We start from the raw sequence: 22599 nt of genomic DNA on the forward strand, positions 1-22599 counted from the left end.
AAAGTGGTGTTCTGTGCTGTTGAGTTACACTGCTTCCTGCATACTGCTGTGCATTGAATTTATCATGGCAGTCAGAAAAGTCTTACTCCAAAACCCTGTTCTTCCTTAAAAAACCCAGCTCTTCATTCATAGTCCTCATAGTTGTTGTAACAACTATGAAAATATGAACCAAACAGTGCAAAAATATGCTGGTGTAGGTAAATACCTCTTGAAACAATAGCACCAAAGGGAATGAAATACTGCACATTTCTTAAGAGAGTGTTAATTCTTCTAGACACAAGTCTGAGGGAGGGACATAAAATAGGACGAAAAAATAAATGTACACCAAAATAAAAGCATACAAAAGATGAAGTGTCTAACAAGCCGCACTAGTCATTGCTCCCATTCAAACCAAGTGGTAACTGGAAGCTCACTTTCTACTGATAGTTACTATTCTAAATTTCCAAGCAGATGCTGGCCACTGAGGTCCCTCTCTTCTAATGGATAAATCAAATAACTTAATGAAAGGATTTTCAGATCTTCTTTTTCTGATTTTGGGAGTTCACCTGGACTGCAGGATCCCCCGGGAATGCATTCACTTTCTGTTAAAAGGCCATCCACACACATTTAAAGCAGCATTTAAATCCCAGGGAAGTAATCCACAGACTGCAGACAGCCCTTTTTCAAGAGCAAAGGACATATAAAATGGAAGCTATTTTGTTCTGCTTTATTGAAACCAGAGATGGCCCCAGTTCAGAGGCATTTAAAACATTTATTAGCATTAATCATTGTAGGTTAAATAAAACACAAAAACTACATTTTAGGGGAAAAATATTATTAGGTATGATACAATTGATATGTAAAACAAAAGATAAAGTATTAACAGATTGCAGCATCCCATACATGAAGCAAGTGGGTCCAGCCCAACCAAAGCTCTTATATAAACAAAACAGAGGAAGAATACCTAGCAGGTGATTTTAAACTGGAAATTTATCACTGACACTGGTTTAAATAATTAGGGATAGGTTAATAAAATATATCACTGTAATGAAACAGTCTGATAACAGCCAGAATGCTCACACATGTAACCTATCTAGTCACCTTATTCCCATGTGCCATGAAGGATTAGTGAAGACATGGGATGACAAATAAGTTTTCCAGGTATTGATAGACTCATATTACATTGCAGCTCTTTAGATAACATGTTGTACTGTGAGCAAAAATAGTAAGCTTTTCGAGTGTCACTTTATTACTTCTAAGTTCCAATTCCTGAAGAATAATGTCTGGTTTTAGATTTATCAATCTGCAAGACAAACATTTTCTAGAATATGCCATTTTCATGCACAAGAATGGCAAGTCAAAAATTGTACCTATACATATCTCTATCTTCTTGCTACCTTTGATCCACAACTTTAAGTTCATACAGGTGAAATGATCACTAACAGAAAAATGTACTTACAGAATAAAATGTGTAGTATATGAGAACCAGACATAGCAAAAAAAACACTACATGTCAGCAGAACAATACAAAACTGTACTTTATATACATACATATATGCAGAGCATATACAAAAACTAGTTCCTTCATAATTTTTTTTAAAACTTGTTCACGACAAGCCAGAAAAGCAAGTCACCCTCAACTGGACAGTCACAGTCCTGAGTCACAGTGCAAACAAGCTCCACCAAATATCCTTGGCACTACAGCCTGTGCCTCAGTCCTGCTGCCAGCTCTCTTGAGAAAATCAGTCTTGCACAAATCCAGCACCAGCTGGCTAACCAAGAACTGCAGCATTGATATTATTATTATTATTATTATTATTAGAGAAGATCAGTTACACAGTCAGGTGCTCCAGTACATTAATTCAGCCTTTCACCAGCCATTAACTACTAAGACGAATTCCAGTTGCTGCTAAAACTTTCAACTCTGAGATTGTCATTTTTCTGACTGTTTATGAAGGGTGGTGGTACTTTCCAAGAAACACAAGCAACCAATGGAAGCAGAAATCATTAATTTTACATTTAAAAATCACTATTTTTTAAATAAACAATTGCCCAATTTGAAGAGGCTGCACCTTGGCTTTGACAAACAGCAGAGAGGCAACAATATTGTCAAAAGTGAGCCCTGTGTTCAGAGAAAATGCAAGATGCTCTACACAGCACATTGGCCTGTTATTTTTATTCTGGCTTCAGACTTCCCTACTGAAGCTTCCAGTAACCCAAATCTCAAGAACTCATACAATCAGATTCCTTATTAATTTAAATCTTTTTCTTGACTAAAAGCAGAACAAAGAGATTTAGATTTGTCCTACCAAAAGTAAAACCTCTTTAGTCACCATTCAAATTTTAAAATCTGTCAGAGATCCATTGTAAAAACTTCCAATTTAAAACTATTTTAATATATAACTCATAAACCTGTTCTGATTCATATACTGCTCAAAGCCAGCTGTGAGGGCTGGTTGTTCAGGACAACATCCCATAAAAATCAGCATCAATTGCCAGTTCTAACATAAATTAGAGTATACAAGGTACTCACAAAATTGTCTTACAAAGCTTTCAGACATCTCAGTTAGGATTTAGTAAGTTTTGAGATGCCAGAAAAGATAAAAATATGTAACAATGATTTACAAAAGCTTAAAAATCAATTATGGATAACTGCTATGTATAGAACAAAAGTTTATGGCACCTCTAAAAACATGGGTTTGATCTCACCTTGTTTTCTGGGTAACTGGTCTAGCCTCTTACTGGGTTTTACATAGGAGGAATCAGATCTCTTCCAGCACTGGGTCATGGACTCATAAAATGTATGAACCTGTGATGTTGGTAAGTTTGGTATTTCCTCAGCACTGAAGGCCACATTAAGCTTTTCCCTCTGCAGTCAAGTGAAACAGCCAGGCATCCCTGTCAGACTTGCTTGTACTGGGATGGAATTAAATGTTCCCTAAAGGTGCCTGTCTTCCTCCCCTGCTATCCACAATGATGATTATTGAATTTTCACTTAAATAACCCTAGATTATCAGTTAAATACTTGCTGCAATGAGACAGAGACATGGATCATATATCAGTGCAACTGAAAACCGAAAGTTTAGCCAAAATATCCAAGGCTGTATTTTCTAGAATGAGTGTTTTCAAAAGAGGCCAAAATATAGGAGAAACTACTTATATGTGAAAAAACAATGCAGCATATGTTCTCAAATAAAATGCAGAGGGATATTTCCCACCTATGCTACTCCAAACCCTCTGGAGACAAAATGTTCCTGTTGATTTTATCTGGCTCTGTTTCAAGCCCTAACAATTAGTGACATTTTATCTAAGCAATCTTCCAACCAGCCAATGAGGTCTGGTTTTCTATGTATCAACACGGAAACAACGCTCTTGGCTGCCTGCTCATGATTTATTGTGGAAAGTTATTTTTCCCTTTTGTTTGCTTTTCATAAGCCCTCCTGAAAATGTGCAGTGGCGATAATTTTCCTCATAAGAGAACAAATTAATGTTGTGGAATTCAGGCTGGGCTCTGGTTTTGAATACAGCATTTCTTACTCTAATTCCCACTTCCAATGAAATTGATGAAGAAGATAAATTTGGATTTTATCATCTCAGTCACACACATTCATAAAAGACAGAAGTTGAAAACACATACGGTTTTACATTATTTCTACTTCATAACCCTCTATAGGAATTCTCTCCTCCACTGCATTTCCAAGTGCATCACGCTTCAAAGATATCACATAGTGTGCCTTCCACACCACATCCCCACACAATTGAGAAGATTACTCCACAAATTCAGGGAATTACATCTGTAAGCAAACATTCACGTTTGTTTTTTAGATTCCAGCCTCTAACCCCAAATAATATTGTGCTCTCTTGTGCAGTTTTTTGTACAGAAATATCGTTCTTTGAGCTCAAATACCTCTTGGAGCACAGCAGTGAGACCACAAGGAGTGGGGCACTGTGGCACCCTCTTTCAGAAACCAAGGAATACGCAACTTTGAACACAGACAACTTTGGTCTGAGGCACAGATCTGGAGGAACCCTGGTAAGCAGTGGATATTAAGCCTGTATTTATCCTCTTTTTACATTTTCAGCAACTATTGAAACCCACACCCTGCACAGGGAATCATCCCACTCTACACAGGGGCTGCATTTTCACTTCTTTCTGGAGCACACTGGAACTGTATGGGGTCCAGCAGTTTCCTTCGTGACAACTCCTTCTTCCACATACACAGCACTTCCTGACACAGATTTTGACTTCCAGTCCATAAAAACTGCATTCACTCATCCTTTGGATCCTTTTTTTTTCTTCAGTTAGCAAATTCAGTCCACTTCTTGCTGATGTTTACTGAAAGTAGGAGATGAAGCTGCAGATTTAGAAAAATCGTGAAGCAGAGTCCAGCTAAAAAGATGGCAGAGAAACTGTAAGCCAAAATTCAGGTTTTACGGGATTTTTTCACCCTATTATTACAGAGAAAACTCTAAAAACAGGCCAAGTCCACTTTGCAAATGTAAGAAGATAAGTTTTTGCAGCAAACCCAAATTTTATTTAAAACCTGATATTTTTATTTAAAAAAACTCCAACAAAACAGTCACTGGTTTAAACACAGAATCGGAGTACTTTGACATTGTAATTTTGACAGGATATTAGAGAGGATTTTCCAACTGGGTTTTGCAAAATCCCTTTGAAGTAAAGCCTTCTGCTTCTGGTCCTTGCGTTATTGCTCATGGGAAGTATTGAAATTACTGCTTTCAAGATAAGGAGCCACGTCACTGAGATCATGAAGTCCTCTCTCAGTGAAAAAAAAAGCAAATGGTGCTGTTTTTCAAGTAAATCTAAAAAGATCAAGTTGGGTCAGCAGCACCGCCTACCCGTCTGTGAAGTCTGCCTTCCAAGTTTGATTGCTCCATTGTTACTGTTTTCATGAGGATCTAAGGGTGGAATTTGCTGACCTGAAACACATGAGGAGACATGAATTCAATTTTCCTGATGTAAGAACAACACACTATGTAGGTAACAGTTAGAAGAATTTAGCTTGCATAAGAATTACATCTGTGAAATTTTACAAGAAAATAACTGTAGCTTGAATATTTTCCCTTGTATCCTGCTCATGAAAAAAGACTTTCACATTAAAAACAATACAAGAAATATGGCTATTGAGAAGACATGAAGTACACTGAAATTATATTATCCAGTAATTTTTTTAAATAGCTATCTTACTGAGCTCCTTACAACTTAAAAAGAGAAAATGCTCATCTTTCTCCTAGTTCCACCTAAATGTGAATGGTCCAAGTTTAAAGAGATTGTGCCCATCCTAAATCTGCATGACATTTAGTCCTAGCACACTGGAGTTTTACAAAACACTGTAACTAAACACATGATGCCTACAATTGACAAAGAAAAACAGATCTGTTCTTTCCATTGAATCCCTTCCTCTTTTTTAGGCGTACCCACGTCTTTCCAGTTGACAGCTCTGATTACCTAACATCACCAACACCCCTTTCCCTGCAAACTCTCCTGATTTTTTAATCATCTTATGGAGCAATTATTTAGAGTGTTCGAAAGAATTCCAGCCATTACAGGAGAGCCAGAGATCTCTCCCGGGGCAGAAGGGGCACTGCTCCAACTCCCTCCCCTGTGCGCCCTTTTAGTACTGATGCATCTTTTGTCTAACTGGCTTCCTATTAGTGGAAAACATACAATGTGCTTAATAAGAATAATAATAAATGGGAAAAAATTCTCCCAGGTCCAGTCCATCCTGTGTGTCTCTCTCTCTCTGGTGTGCATCTGGCTTTTGCATTAAAACCTTGTGTGAGCTCTCCATCAGTACCTTGAGATTTTACAGTCATGGTAATGTACTTTCCCATCACTTTGTGGATTTCCTAAATTTTTTTTTCTGAAGCTGAATCCATTTTTATGAATCATTCCTGGGTTTACCATTACCCATGTTAAATAACATGAGTTAAAATATTTAACATTTGTTTCTCATATACCACTTCCAGAGAACACAGAGTTCCTGTGAACAGCTCATCATAACCCAGGTGGGATTTTACAGCTTAGATTTCCCCATCCTTTGCTTCAGTTATTCACAGCTGTCTCTTACCAAATGTTCTATGAATTATGTACCTGTGCTGAAGCCTGAGTCCTACAAATTATTTGGGGGAGTGGTTGTGGGTGGGCAAGTTAAAAGCATTCGGGTAAAATCCAATCCCAATGAAATCAAACAACAAAATTCAATCTGTAAAACTTGTCCTTAAATTACCTTCAGCCAAGATTCAAATTTCCTCTTATTCAGTTAGCTCTGCACAGGTATGCTGTACAAGAAAAGTGTGACTTTTAAAGCAGATAATTTTGTGTATTGGTACAGCTGAACGAGAAAGGGAAACATTCTCCCGTTACTAAGGTAAAGATACTGCGTCTGGTCCAACAGAGTGAAAAATGTATATCTTGAGGGCCAAAGCATGTATAAGCACTGACATTACAATGCTGAGCTCTGTTTGGGTCACTAAAATATCAACTTCACATCCTGCTTAACATTCTGTTCAGACTTCATGTTTGTGAAGTAAAATAAAAAGCAGAATAGGTGGTTATAGACCCAGCTGTTACATGCATTAGTGCTGTTGGCTTTGTTTGGAGACAAAGAGAATCCACTAATTCTTAAAACTCTAGAGAATATGAAGAACATGGTATCTGTGAGAGGCTTTCCAAGAAGGCAGTGCTGTCATCATAGAGACCTGCAGGGAACTTGTGCATTAGGTACCTAACACCTCCAAAGGGCTTTCAACTCAGTCCCAGCAAAATAAAACTCTTCAATCTGACCCAGACAGAGCACAATGCAGCTAAAAAACCGGGAATCTACAGACATGGCTTCCATAAATAATTTGCCATTAATCAAATACCTCTAAACGTTTGTTCTTCTAACATTAACTTTGGAAGAGAAGAGCTTTAATGTGCAAACCTTCATTTTAGAATGAAAGCCTAACTTTCATTTTAGAAATGCATTAAACAAAGACATTGACTCTATTTGGTTTTCATTCAGCTTTTCATATTCCCTATGAGTTTCAAGTCTTTTCTACAGTATTCCTGATGTGTATGCTAAGAAGCAGGCAAACTTATCTTTGGAGCAAAAACCTTGCAGGCTTCAAGGTCAGCAAGCAGTTTGTCCAGTTCAGACCAGGACACAACATATGTTGCTAAGAATCATCCAGATTTAAGAAATTTCTCAGAACAACAAAACCCACATAGATAACAACTACAAATAATATACACAAAAAATCTTTAGACCTATTTGCTGCTTAGTTATTCCTGAACTTAAGTACTGTTTGTCAGGAAATAGCCATGTTTTCTGCTGTTTTGATACCACCACCCCCTCCTTGAACTCAATGTAAGGAAATAAATATTTAAACAGTCTAAACTTTTACTTTATTTGAGTCTGAGAATATCTTTTCAGTAGATGATTCTTGCCTCACTTATTACTTCTCTTATTACCAGAATTATTAAACCATGAAGTTAAATCATTTTAGTTTTAGTAACAAGACATCCCTGCCCAAGCAGCTTTTACCATGACAGGAATAACTATCTTGGAGCATAAAACTCAGTCTAACACCTGAGAACCAGTTCCATGGCAAATGATACAGCAATTTTTCATAAGGAATCAGGGAAAGTGAATAAAAAAATCAGTCAGAAATCTGTCTGACCTAGGCCTCCCTGACAGTAGGCACTGTAACAGAGAAAGGCCTAAGCAGCAGCAGAAAACTAAGGATGAGGAGTGAAATGCTGATCCAGCATCTACACTTCCTGCTTCTAACCCAGCTCAATCACTATTGCCACCTAAAAGCACTGTGATCATCTCATCTTGTCATTCAGCTCCTGATAAATATGGCATCAATATTGCTGACCCCACTCAAATATAGCTGGCACTGAGTCAGGATCAACAGAGGTCACAAACTGAATTAATTTTGGAAAGTATATACTCATTTAAAATTTGCATCTCACTGGCATCCATAGTCTCTGTTCCAGAGTAATAAAAATATCCTGGTATTGAATACATTTAAAATGCTGTAGGTTATTTCTTTCATACAGTTTATGTCACAAAGAAGCAGCAGTGCTCTGACATCCAGCCCAGCAACTCTCATGCCAAAAATAAAAATATTAAGGCAATTCCTCTCCAAACTGAAGACTGCTTGGTAAAGATAGAGTCAGCTTAAAACCACCATCAGAGATTGAACTCCTAAAATAACAGAATGGCTTGGGTTGGAAGGGCCCTTAAGATCGAGGGGTGTTCTAACCTCCCTGACCTGGGAAGGGATGTCACTCACCAGATCAGAGTGCTCAGGGCACCTGGCCTTGAGCACTTCCAGGGAAGGGGCATCCACACCCTCTCAGGACAACCTGTTCTCATCTCTTGCTTAACTTAAGATGACAAACTAGACCACAAATAGTCTTCACCCTGTTTTGATGAGCAGGACACAACTTGCCAGCTTGCCAAAGATCACTAGGAGTGTGTTTTAGGATTCCAGAAATAGTTATTCACAGAGAATGCATGCACATTTATCTTAGAATTCTCCAGCTGAACTGGTGAAACAAGGAACTTAGGGATAAAATATTACTGAGGTGGTATGAAAATTCCATATGCTTCCTATTGCTGATATTCCTACATAGTAAATTGCTGACTGCAATTTCAAATTTGATTTTGCACTATTATTAAATGTAAGATTATATATTTCAATTTTATTTCACTAAGGTTCAGATCACATTTCACAGATTTTGTGCAACAAAACTGTTTGTAACCATCCACCTCTGCACATTCCTGAAGAGGTCTTGGTGTCCTCCACTCTCTCATTCCAGTAAACACTGGTGTGTAAAACAAGAAGTGTCACAAGAGACTGCTCAAATGTAGGGATACAGAAATTGTCACAGTTCTGAAGTGAATCATCCAGATTAACAGATGAAAAGCATTAAAGCAATTGCATCTCCTCCTTTCTGGCATGTTTGAGTCAGGCTGAGGCAGTCCAGGATGAAGGTCAGAGTCTTCTCCAAAACCTGGTAGAGTTCCAACTCCTGCTACTGAATCTGAGGTTTGTTAAGAGATTAATCTGCACTGTGGGCGTTGCTGTTCTAAGAGTGCCAGAGGCAAAGAGATTGGGAAATGGGAGGGTGGAACAAGAGATAAACAAAATGGGAATGAACAAAAATGAAAAGTGGAGCAGAGAAGCAAGAGAGACAGCAGGGACTGGGTAGCAGCTCAGTGAGCAGAACTTGAAGAAAGACAGGCAGAGCTCTAGCGCAGCTGGAAGCAGAAGGCATCATGAAAGTAATAAAAGCTGCTGCCTTTATTCCTTTTTTAATGTGATGCTCCAGTTGGAAGCTGTGACATTCACTAGCTCAGAATCAGGCTTGGAGCTGAGCTTTTTGCTCTTGTTTGGGTTTTTAAACATGAAACTAGTTTCATCACTGACCTGTAAAAGACTGCATGAAAGGAAAGGTTGGGATCAGCCCTAAAGCTGAGCATAAGGCTCTGTAAAAAACCTGCAACAGTTACCATAATGACAAAGGGACAAACACAACAATGCATTGAACAGATGACTCATTTACTGTGGAAACAGACGTGTTGTGATAAACCTGAGCTGGCACATCCAGATGATGAAGTCAAGTCTCAAGGACTTGCAGAATCACAGACTATGCTGAGTTGGAAGGGACCCACAAGAATTAGCAAGTCCAACTCCTGGCCCTACACAGGGTACCCCGAGAGTCACACCATGTGCCTGACAGCTTCTTGAACTCTGTCAAGCTGGTGCTGTGACCACCTCTCTGGGGAGCCTGTTCCAGTGCCCAAGCCCTCCCTGTGTGAAGAACCTTTTCCTAATACTCAACCTAAACCTCCCCAGACACAACTTCAGGCCATTCAAGAAGCAGAGTCCTGCTATCTAACACAACAATTACTCTAAGGAGAAGAAGCAATCGGGGTCCTGTGCAGTGGCTTTCTCTGCCTTTCTTTCCATCTTCTGAAAATCATGTACCAGGTAATTTTTAGGGGGATGGAGGAAGGTGAAATACATTCCACTCTGCCCCAGAGCAGCAACCTGACACCTGTCAGAGCTCAGGTGAGCTTTTCTAATGGGTCACCTGAGAAAAGATTAACTTCTTCAAGCAGTGGTACAACAGCTACACAATACCCAGAACCACCTCCTCAAATTGCCAGCTGTATCACAGCAAGATGAACCCCTGCAAACCTCATTAATAAAGAACAGCCACCTGCGAAGACAAGGCACATCTGATCCAACAGTTTTAGCAGTTTCCTGCACCTGTAGGACTTAAAACAGTCCCACTTCATATCTCTCCCAATTCTTTCATGCTCTGAAACCTATTTCAATGGTATTTTAGAAGTTTCTCACAAGAATTATAAAGCTTGGCTCATTAGTCTGGTTCTAGTTCTTTCCCCTGCCCCCCACACTTATATTAAGATTTCCCCAATTGACTGTTTACTCATGTTGTAAGTTTTCATGCAAGGGAACACAATAAATAAAATCGACTGCATAAGTAAACACAGTTAAGTAGCAATTATTTTAATAGTCCTAATAGCACAGCTAACAGCATCTCCATGCAAGAAAATAAAGCCTTTGGTTCGGTTTGATCTAAAGCAAAAGCATAGATTGCAGACAAAAGTTCTTGCAAGGGGAAGCAGCAACACAACTATGTTTTGCTAATTTAATTAAAATCTCCAGAAAAAAAAAACCCCAAACAAATATTTAAATCTTGCATGTATCAAAGTAAACAACAGCATTTCTAATTACTTAATTACTGAGATCCAACCTTGACTCAAGGTCCTGCTGTAATTAACATTGGGCTATGCCAGTGTATTTACTACTTTTTTAAGATGAAGTGCTCTCTTTGGAGAGGAATCCAGTACCTCACAAGTTTAACTTTAGGAATAGTCCAAAGGTCATTAAGTTTTGCTCCATTCACTGAAGTCTGAAAGCAAGAGGAGAACTAATCCTGAAACACAGGGAACATAAACTGTAAAGAATGTAATCTCAAATATTAGTTTGGACAATGTTCTTCCATCCTTTCACATCCTGTACAAAAATTCCATTATGAGTTTGGACTACCTTAAAAATTGGCATATGTCAAATTTCTTTGTAACCTAAACGTACTTTCTTTTCTTAAAATATCTTTCATAGACCTCTTCAAAGTACTTCACAGATATCTGCAAATCAGCAGATAAAAGGATGAAAACCACCACACTCATCACTCACAAAGCTTGCAGACTGCCCATCTGCAATTCCACCTATCCAAGCCCATCTGAGTCAGGGTAAACATTGAGTGTCGGCTGGGAAGGATCCCTTACCCATTCCACAGGTATTTCATACCTTCCTCTTTAGCTTGTCCAGCATACAACTGGTTAAAGTGTAAACTCTAGAGATTGAGTTTGATTTGGTTTTTTTAATCTCCCAGTATTTCTAGGAAACAAGTATTTGGGTTACATTAAATATTCAATATATGAGCTGCTGGCAAGGCATCAGAAAATCAATAGCTTCATACATTTATAACTGAGCATTTACCACATGAAAGGTTGAATCCCAAGACAGAAACTGCTCTAATTAGGAAGCCTCATCTAGGAAGAATGTTCTTATCAGGATTTTAAACATTTGCCAGACTCTCCTTCTCGTAGTAGGAGCATGAGTAAGAGTAAGCGTGCTAACCACTCTTTGCACAGTCTCCGCAGTGTGTTCTGATAATGCTCTCCCCACTTCCTTCTCACCCTCAACAGAGGATGCTGAAATGATTTAATCTTGCCCCCTTTGGTAGCACACTGATCTCAAACTTCTGTCGGATGGGACCTTGAGCAACCTGATCTACTAGGTGGCATCCTTGCTTGTGGCGGGGAAGCTGAACTAGATGATTTTTAAGGTCCTTTCCAACCCAAACCGTTCTATTGTCCTATGATTTGACAGACTTCAAAGAAAATAACCCATGGCCATAATGTTTGTTTTATAAGTAGAAAAGCTGCCCATTTTTTAAAAGGTTGCAGAGTTCACAGGTTGGGCTAGTTGCTGCCAGGGTGGAGTCCATAACTTGTTTGTTATTGTAATCACCTGTTGTTTCAGTCGTTGATGGTTAAGAATTCCCCCTCAGCCGGGCCTCACCCTGCTTCTTCCTGGAGAATGGCACCCAGATGGTGAAGAGGAGGAGACCTCAGAGTTAGCATGCAAATGACCTTGGAACCAGCATGCAACAGGAGAAGCCCCTCACCAAACCTAGCCAAAAACCCCTAAAAACAAGGAGCCAACAGGAAATGGATGAATCAAAGTGATGTCTAGACATGAGGAACAGAATCTAGTATCTTTTAAGACCCTTTTTACCCCTTACCCTAACCTAAAGGATGTCAGCTAGACACAGGACCTCAAATGTTAAACCAGAAAGTAAGTGGATCTCCTGATGCTCTCCTGAGGATGGAATCCTCAGCGCTGCCCACAGGGCAGTGGACAAAACTGCACTGTTTCTTCTCCTCTGAGTCTCTCCTAGGAGCAGTGGTGGCGTGAGCGCGGACCTGTCCGTTCTGCCCCTTAGAGCTAATCACTTTTCATAAAGGTATTAAAAAGGAGAAAGGTTTCCTGCCCATGTTTATTTCATTGATTTCGTTTAAGCCCACGTTTATTTCATGTTTCACTTAGCTAGATATTCTTCAGCAGCCTGCTTGTCCCACGGCCCGCTCCCCTGCGGAGCTGCTGGTGCATTAACCAGGGAGCCACGGGCTCGGCTCTGCGCGCACCGAGGGTGGCTCTTACGTAACCTGCTCCTTCATATCTGGGCCACCTTCACGCTGAGGTAGCAGGCAACACACACAGGCTGGAGAGAAACAGCTGGGCGTGTACCAGATTTGAGTAAGGCTTATTTGAGCTGGGAAATGAACAGGTGTCTGAGAATTGCAAGGGTATGATTGCCACTAAATGATAGTACACCTTGGGGAGCTTGTTTAGTCTTTGAAAACCAGCCAGGCACAAGCAAAAGTCAGTGGGCTAAAGTCCCACAAACAAGAAGGGGCAATACAGAACTGGTATGACCCCCTGCACAGGCACAACTTTATTATACTGCTATTGTATAACACATTCCTGGCATTTTTGCTGCTGCCAAAAAAACGGTGAAAAGGAGCCACTGTGCCTATGATTCTTTAAAGGCTGGGACTAAAAAGTTAATAACATTTGTTCCTATAGAAACTCAGCTATTAAAAAAGAACTACTGGAACAAATTAAAGAAACACTGAACTGTTAAGCCCTTTTTATGTCACAAACCTTTAAAGAAAGACATTGGGAAAAATCTTCCTCCAGTGAGGAATATACAACTGTATTAAAAATACCCATTTCATGTTTACAGAGACATAAATCAATCATGTGATATTTCACAATCACAGCAAGCCTTCAGCCAGGCACTGCTAAACAAACCCAGGCTAAGTGCAGTAGCTTATCATTTGAAATCCCATGGGTACAACAGAACCCAGGAGCTGCAGCCCATTACCCAGCTCAGTGCAAACTCCCAGCTCAGAGAACACTGGCTTTGCTGATTCTCATGCTCATTCCGCCCCCTCACCCTTATTTGCCCAAGGATAGTGACTGCAGAGTACCCCTCCTGCCAAATTTGACCCAACTTCAAAAAAACCAGAAACTTTTACTGATTCTAGTCTTTCATATCTTGTATTTTCTTTAGACAAATTAAGGGTGATAGATTTGTGTTGAGACTGTGCTATGAAGCTATCCCCTCTAAGCAGCCAAATCCTCAAATTGTGAGAGAAACTTATTTTAAAAATCTTTTAAGCCCAGTGTAATATAATAACTTTAGAAATGAAGCAATCTTTCTATAATCTCTGTTATTTTTCCAAGATTTATCTGGCTGTCAACAAAACATACCAGTTCCCCTTTTCTCTTTATGCCTTCTTCCTATCAATTATGAGTATATATTTTTTCCATCATACTATTTCACTCCATTCACAATATTGTCCCTGGAAAGAGAGAGTTGTTAGACATCTCAGGAAGGAAAAATTTTTATGTTAAAATGCCCCTGGGAATTGAAAGGCATAGGCAACAAGAAGGTAAATTTTTTAGCTAAAATAAAATGAAGTCTACCCTTTGGGCAGCTTAGGCAATCAATTTCAAGGAGGATTTAATAGAGAAATTCTCCACACATGTTGGAATATCCTTCCAAATCTAGACCATAAAATAGATAACACATGCAGTCTACCTACAAAGTCCAAGGTAAACAGAAATTGCAGCTTCTTTGTTCAGAGGCCAGGGAGCTGCACCATGCCCTTCACGACCAACAAAGGGACAAGGGCAGGAGCTCTCAGGCAACATGAAAGCAAAACTAAAGCTGCAGCGTGACTTTTCGGGCATCACACAAACAAAATTAGCCAGCAGAGTAGGAGACATTGCCACAGGAGGATTTCATACACTGAAAAGGCAGAAATGTTGCTATGCAACTTGGGCAGAGACAGACTTTTTTGGAAATTGCACTAAGACTGAAGTAAAACATCAAGAAGTTACTTATCGATACTGTCTGTCCAGTCACAATCACACCAATTAATTCTACTGCTAATCAAGCATTTTTCACTTGGTTTCCACTATATTTCTATAAACATACTCTACCAACTCTCTCCTTTCTCTCTGCTGAGTGCTTGATAAGGTCACAAGTGGATCCACTGAGACCAAATATTTCTATATATAGAAGTAATTGCCTGTGGAATTAAGCGCACTTGCCTGGGTATCTAGTTCATACTAAACTTAATTTAGCTGATTTTCCTCATCTATTATATTAATTATTAGGGACAGTGCACACTGCCAGCTGCAGCAATGCCTATCAAAGTTGGAAACTAATTATCTAATTATGTGGCAAGAATGAGTTCCTCTGCAAGAACATCCACAACCATCAGATGCAGACAAACAAGTAAACTATCACAGGGAAGAACCAGTTCCTCCAGACACCCATGTGGCACACACCTCTTTTTTAAAAGGAGGCAAAAGAATGGTGGTGTATTCTAGGAATACTGGTTCTCATTAACCATTTCAAATGCATCCCATGTAAGCAGAGCAAACAGTTCCACAGGCCCCATCGCAGGCAAAGTCTGCTAAACAATATCAGCTGATTAAAAATATGTGAAATTTAAAAAAATAAAATAACTTCAGGGAAACAAGGAAAGGAAACAAGGTTGGTTGAGTGTCTGCACACGCTGTCTCCTAGGTCTCTGCACCCCAGAAGAGGATTCAGGGAGAGGAGGAAACAGCAGTAGTGGAAGAAGATCAGACCATGGATCTCTTAAGAAATCTTAACCCATACAAGCCTGAGGATGCATAGGGAGCAACACCATTCTTTATAATCCCTGATGTTTTTGAAAGGTTGTGGAGACAGGTGAATGTTGTATCTGTCTTCCAACAGGGACATAACAAGCCATGGGTCTACAAGTTGGTTAGCCTCACTCTGCTTCCTGAGAAAACCACAAAGCAAATCCTCTGAGAAGCTGCTTCTGAACACAAGAAGGTGAAGAAGGTGACCAGGACCAGTCAGCATGGGCTTACCAAGAGTTAACCACGTCCAGCCATCCTGGTTGCCCTCTATGGCAGCATGACTGGATGTTGCTTACCTTGACGTTGGCAAGTCTTTTGATACTTCTCCCTACAACATCCTGGTACATCCAAGTTGGCATGCTACAGTCTAGATAGGCAGGCTGTTAGCTGTGTACGTAGCTGGCTGGAACATCCAACTCAAAGGTCAGTGGTTAATGGTGTCTACCCACAGGCCAGTTACCTTAATACCTTTTATCAGAGCCTGAAGTATGAAAAAACAGGCACCCAATTCAGCCCTCAGATGACGCCCAACTCAGAGGTGCACCCCGTATCCTTGAAGGCAGGGCTGCCCTTCATAGGGCCTTAGGCTGGAGGCAGACATGGGTCAAAAGGAGCCTTTACATACTTCAGAAAGGACAAACGCCAAGCACTACTTGTGGGAAGGAAGAGCCCCTGGCTATGAGAGAGGCTGGGCGCTGGCCACCTGAGAAGCAGCTCTGCCCAAAGAGGACCTGAGGGAAGCAATCCTAGCATGAGCCAGCAGCACGCTCTGGCAGCAGAGACAGCCAGCAGCAAGCCACAGGAACCAAGACAGAGCATTAGGCAAAGTAGTTATCCCCTCTTAGATGTGGTCCAACACCACCTGGGTCACACTTGCTTTGGGCCCTACAACACAAGAAAAATGTTGACCAGCTGGCACAAACTCAGAGGAGGGCTGCAAGACAGTGAGAGCTGGAGGGCTTGCTCTGTGAGGAAATAGGGCCAGCTCAGCCTGGAGACACAATGGCTTTGGTGTGCCACAAAGCTGCCTGTCAGTGCCTATGGGAAGGGCTGCTGAGAATCTGAACAGTGAGGTGTACCCAGGACAGGGAGTGAACTGAATGAGAATAGGCTCTGGCTTGGTGAGGGGATGTCACTATGAGGACTATTGAACAACTGCCCAAGGAGGCTGTGGAACCTCTGCTCTGGGGCCCAGCCAGACAATGGCCTGAGCAATCTGGTCTGAATTCACCAAGTTCTCTTGGGCAGACTTCTACCAAGTCTGCTTGGGCAGAAAGTTGGATTCAAGTTCTCATTAGGTCCCTTCCAACCCATAAAATCCTTCCCACTTGCAAACAGTGACCAGCACTGGAAGCCCTGTAAGGCAAACTGAACAAGACAGTTTTTTTCTCCTCATGACAAGTGCCAGCCTCATCATGTTTAGAAGGCCTGTTTGGGGTTTTGGTTTTTTTTTAATGTATTCCACTGCAATGACTACCTTCCACTTACCAAAGCCCTCCAGGAGCATTTATCAACATTTAAGTTTTTTAGCGACACAATGATAAGATCAACAGTATTGCCTCTACAGCAGGCTTGGTCTGAAACAGCAGATGTGACCCAGGCCAGGATTCAAATACAGATTTAGAAGGAACAGGCTTACTCTGTATCTACTATCTACTGCGTTTTGCTCTGATGTATTCAAAGCTGTTCTTAGTTTGTTTACATCTGCATAAATAGCAGCCATACCACAGGCTTCATAGGATTTACTGATGTCCTTGGGAAAGTAGTTTATAGACCTGAAACAGACAGCTATTTTCAGAAAACTTCTAAACAATCAAAATTAATTAATTAAAGAGAACATATACTTACTTATTCCTTGAAAAAGTTCTTCAATGTTAACAGCATTCTTTGCACTGGTTTCAACAACAATTGCACCTATAGATTCTGCATATTCTTTGGCATCCTTCATAGGAACCTCCCTGAAAAAAAAAACATTTATAAATAAAAGAAGCCAAATTAAAAAAAAAAGTTAATTTTTAAGAAAAAACCCCAAACAACTTCAAACACAGCCTGAGCATTAATATGCTCTTCATCTCCATAAAAACAGTACTGCCTTTCTTCATACAGCATTTAGATAAGTTTATTAAAATATATGCAAATTTAAACAAAATTGATCAATCTGCAGATTTCTGCAACTTGCTACTGAATCCATGCCTTGAGAAAAGGAAGATAATGTAAAGAAAATCACATTTGTTTGTGTTTTATATTTGACTTTGATAAGAAAAGCACTCTCCACATGCCAAATGTTCAAACATGATAGGGCACAACTGTTGTGGATGACAAATGATAAGAGCATCATGTGTCTTGGTCTGCAAGCAGCAAGGAAATGAGAGATTCTGAAGTAAGTAGGAAAACCACTGACTTTGAGAACATCAGCAACAGCAATCTCTGAGTGCCAGTTCATTGGGGAAAGACACCATTCTGTGCCATTTCACCAAACTGACACCATCTTAAAATCACCAGCAGACCAAACACTCTCATTTTGCAACCAGTACTTCATAAGCCAAAAGCTGGCAAATGCAGTTTATAACATTAAAAAAGACCTCTGCTTTAAACAAGCTAGCCCCATGCTGGCCTTGTATCTCCCTGAGCCAGGTGGCAGAGCTGGATCTGCCCATGTGTGCTGCTATCTGTAACCACCTCTACTCCTGATTTTTGGGCTACAGCAGAATCTGCACTGACTGCTTCGCCCCACAGCTCCAATATACCAATCCAGAGCCTCCACGTACAATTTCCTCCCAGTATGAGCGTGTCAGACACATCACTCAGCTTGGTGTCATCAGCGAACTGCTGAGGGTGCACTCGACCCCTTCTGTGTCATTACTGAAGGTATTAAATAACACTCGTCCCAGTATGGATCCCCAAGGGACACCACTGGTGCCCAGCAGGACTCTGAGGCATTGACCACCACCCTCAGGATGTGACAGTGTGACCAACTCCTCATCCATCAAACAGGCCACCCATCAAATCCATCTCTTTCCAGTTTAGAGAGAAGGATGTTGTAAAGGACCATGTCAAAGGATTTAAAGAAGTCCGGATAAATTACGGAATAAGGAAATATTATGGATGCATTGAATGAAGATCTGAGCATGAAATTCTGCTGAATTCTCTTAACCAAGGATTTCCAGAGAACACAATTTGTTAAAGAGATGAACCACATTTTTAGGGAAGTGAACACTTCTTAGCTGCTGTTACAACTACTGAATTCTATAATGCTCAAAAAAGTATTATGGACACTTACAACATTTTAGCATTGAAGTTTGAGCTCCTGTCTTTTAAAGTACTTTTTAATGACCTGTCAGAAGAAAGCCTTATTCCTCTTACTTAGAAGTACGCTGAACATTCAGCAGTTCTAAGAGTTGACAGTACTACAACAAAGATGAAGATTTATAGTTGATAAAATTGCTTGCCTATCTGTAGAAATTCCTTCAAAGTGGAGAAGAAATTTACTTCAACAGAGCACCAAGAATTGCTGATAGCTTATTAACAACATTGAGGAAAAGCAGTGTGATCCCTAAGGGTCCCAAGGACAACTTGGCAGCTCCAAACCAAAATTTAGATGCTAAACAGGGAGGGTAGCCTGGTCAATGATTATGAGAAATACATTAACTCCTCCTTACATCATCTCTTACACTCAGAGATGGCAGAATCAAACCAACTTGAACCGGGTCAGCTCGACCTCTTTTGCATCTATTCATATTGGTCTTAAAAAAAAAGCAGCTGTCTCTCTGATATCCAGCAAAACATCTGCCAAAAGCTCTACAAAACCAAGCAGAGATGCCAAAAATGCATACAAACAGCAGTTTGCTCCTGTGTGCTCACATTATCTTACTTGTAAATTCTCTGTGCCTAAAGGCACGCATATTTTCTACTCATTGGAAACAATCTGATAAATTGGTGACATGTTTCACCTAAAACCATTTTTACTGAAGTAAATCCGAAGACGTAAAGCAGACAGAGAATGCAAACAGCTGCATGCATTGCATAAACAATCAGATTTCTGGAAGAACTGTGAAAATATATCACATATGAGATAGTCTACTCTCTATTTTTCCACCAAAATAACTTTAGCTGGACATCACTGGATAAGTTCACCAAAAAAAGACTGGAGGATGCAGAACGAAAAACTGCACAAAAAAATATTACCAAAACTATTAATAATTAGGAGGAGAAAAAATGTCCTCTCCCATAAAAACCAGAAAGATTAAGAGACATTAGCTCATGGAGTACAACGAGGACCATTCACACAGCAAAACAATTTGTGCAAAGAAGAGCTCCAGCTGAACAGGAGCAAGAAGTGAATGATCAGCAATCAGTAAACTACAGGTAGTGGTTGATAATAATATGGTGAGAAGATCACATATCACAATTGCTCTGTGAGGAAGCCCAGTACTTTCACAACATTTCTGGAGCACAGGATTTTTTAAAGTCTTCAATTGGTGCAAGAGCAAGCAGGAAAAGGGCTGGTTATGGACTCATTTAAAATTGTTGCCATTTGTCACCATCTCCAAACTTACTACCCTTGAGTTAATCTGGCAACTGTATTGCTGGGAACACTTATGCAATTAATTTGAAAGTGACTCTCAGGGCAACCAAAACCCCTGATTTGTGCTAGCTGGCTTTTGGTTTTATTTTTAGAACTATCCTTTCCTCTTTTTTTCTCCTTCGTATCTGGAAATTTTTGTCTTGTCAGACTCAGTTTCACCATGTTGACCAGCATATCACAACATCACGTAGGAGATGCCAATACCTCTGATCCTTAGCCCAACAGAAACCAGAAGTTTGCCAGAATGAGGGCTTGTTCAGCTCTTACAGAAAGCAGTGAGTTGCAACTTTGTGTTGGTTCATGGCTGACAGTGGCAGAGGGGAGAACCAAACAAAACCCACACCGGTCAAACCCTCATGTAGGCCTTGATTCAATAAAAGCACTGCAGCACTTACTTGAAGTTACACACATGCTCCAGAGCTCTGGTGAATCTGGGCCAAAGTAACGATAACTAAACACATGGGGATGTATTTGAACAGCCATGAGAGCCCATGAGGTCGTAAGGGGAAAGCATCAAATATGATCATTGAGTTTGTACTCATAGATGAAGCAAGAAATTATAGTCATGGACTGACAAACAGAATCACTACTGTACAGCAGAATGTGCTTCCATTTCCTGAAAGGATAAATGCAAATCCAAAATACAGCTAACAAGCAGAAGAGCGATTCTAGCTTCACTCTCACTCCAAATAGCATCATTTCAGCTCCTCTGCAGGGGTATGGATTCAGCCCTTCCCTCTTTTATCTAGGAGGTTCTTTGCTTCACACAGGGGAAAAAGTTTTACTTGAGGATATGCTCCAAAAAATCCCAAAAGTACAATTTCTACATCCAGTATTATGAAAAAGTTTTAGTTCTTGCAAATCACAAGTTCTCAAAGTTCTGTGATTAGTATTTTACCTCTTGCCCACCCTCATAGTTTTATATTGCTGGTTTTGCTCATCGCTGACTACATTCTGCACCTTTTAACAGAATGGAAGGGAGAAACAAAAAAGAGAACCCTTCTCCATTCCAAATGATTCAGCAGATAAAGGATGTAGAGACTGTACAAATAAAGAGGAAGGGCAATAAAAGAGGGGTTAAAAAAAACATAATTCACATTGTGCTGTTGTCGTTGAGGTTGTGCATTGCTAGAATCACGGATTCTAGGAGTTGCTAGAATCACTGATTCTACAGGAGGCCAAAATTATATACTATTATAACAATGAAGCAAAATTGTTACCTGAAGGAAAAAAACAATATAGTTACTGCAATGAAAACAACATCAAAAAGTATTACCTGATATCAGACAGATCACACTTGTTTCCAGCGATGGCCATTACAATGTTTTCAGGACCATGTTCTTTTAGTTCTTTCACCCATTTTTTCAAAGTATGAAATGAATCCTGCATCAGAGAAATAACAAAATAAGCTACCAGCACACTCTCTGCCAATGTATTTGCCTATTTTTTAAAGTAGAGGAGCACAGCTTTGACAGTATTAATGCAATAATGATTATATAGATCACAAGACTGGAAGATCACTTATTTATCTCTGCAATTTGCTTTTCAAGCTTTAGGCCATAAAGCTTCCTCAAATTAATTGTTGAACTTGGATGCTTCCCTCTTTTCCACTCCTCCTCCTCCCTGCTCCAACGCAGCACTGAATATTAAACTTCCAGTGATGAAGAAACTACCCCAGCTTGTAGCACATTTCCTTCACCTAATGCGAGCTTCATTTGTCCAATTTCACTTCTGTCCAGCAGCTTACCATCTCAATCACTGTCATTTTTTTGGAAACATCCAATGGCGCTTCCACAGAGATGCCCACTTCCCTGCATTTCCAAATCTGTGATCTGGTAAACCTCAATTTACCCATTATAAAACTGAAGAGAGAGGTGACAATTCACTTGGCTTTTTCCCCCTCCAAATATGAAAATCAAACTCTATCTGATGCTGCCTAACTTTTAATAGAAATTTTTCTATTTCTTTACACCAGTGAAGTAGTAGCTTTAAGATAACACTTATTTCTGGAGATTCTAATTATAATGCACAGTTGAAATTTCTACTGACAAAGTGAGCTCCCAAACAGATGATAAATAATTTTTTCCCCTTCAGAAATGCACATAAGTGTTGTCTCTAAATCAGCAATGGCTGCATCAGTATCACCGAAGGTAGAGCCCTATCAGTCACTTGGGGAAAAAAATCCATTCTGCTTTAATGATTAACACTGAATATTAAGCATCAGAAAGTGAAATGCACATTGACCTTCCTCTCCTATTCTCCCCTCTTTACTCTGAGAGTTGTTCCACATAAGCTCAGAGAAAGGCTGCCAAAACAGAATTTTATTCTTACAATATATTACCAGATCAGCTGTAAGATATTTAAATCCAAAGTATAAATCCAGCACGATTCACTCTTCCTCACCTTTTCCTGGCAAATTAGCAGTGGAGAACAGCACTGCTGCACAACAGTGACCACCACTGTCAGCAACAGATCATTGCACTAATGCACTGGGGAACCAAAGCAGCCCTCCCAACCTCGTAGTAAATAAGTCAATTGGCAAGAAAGGAATAAAATGCCAGTGAACTCTCCTGGCCATCCATCCATTAGCACTGCCTCTAAGTCTGCTATATCAGCAGGGGTTTCTTCTAAAAGGAGTGAAAGGGGCATTCAGCTGGGATCTCCTAGCCTCCTCTGCCTGAGAAATGAGCCAGAGAAGTTAAGGATCTAAA

The 22599-nt window shown here is 40.1% G+C and overlaps 1 protein-coding gene across 1 annotated transcript in view; it reads right to left on the reverse strand.

Annotated features, from left to right (window-relative positions):
• Positions 1–685: 685 nt before the first annotated feature.
• Positions 686–22599, reverse strand: part of RAB31 (RAB31, member RAS oncogene family) — a 35061-nt gene continuing 13147 nt past the window's right edge. The window contains exons 4-6 of the mRNA XM_031058869.1: positions 21165–21271; positions 17152–17261; positions 686–4920 (exon numbers count right to left, since the gene is read on the reverse strand). Coding sequence (XP_030914729.1) covers positions 4823–4920; positions 17152–17261; positions 21165–21271 — 315 coding nt within the window. The 3' untranslated portion in view covers positions 686–4822. The remainder of the gene's footprint in view (positions 4921–17151; positions 17262–21164; positions 21272–22599) is intronic.

Source organism: Geospiza fortis, unplaced genomic scaffold (genome assembly GCF_000277835.1).
Source record: "Geospiza fortis unplaced genomic scaffold, GeoFor_1.0 scaffold100, whole genome shotgun sequence".
In the NCBI taxonomy this organism is placed as follows: Eukaryota; Metazoa; Chordata; class Aves; order Passeriformes; family Thraupidae; genus Geospiza; species Geospiza fortis.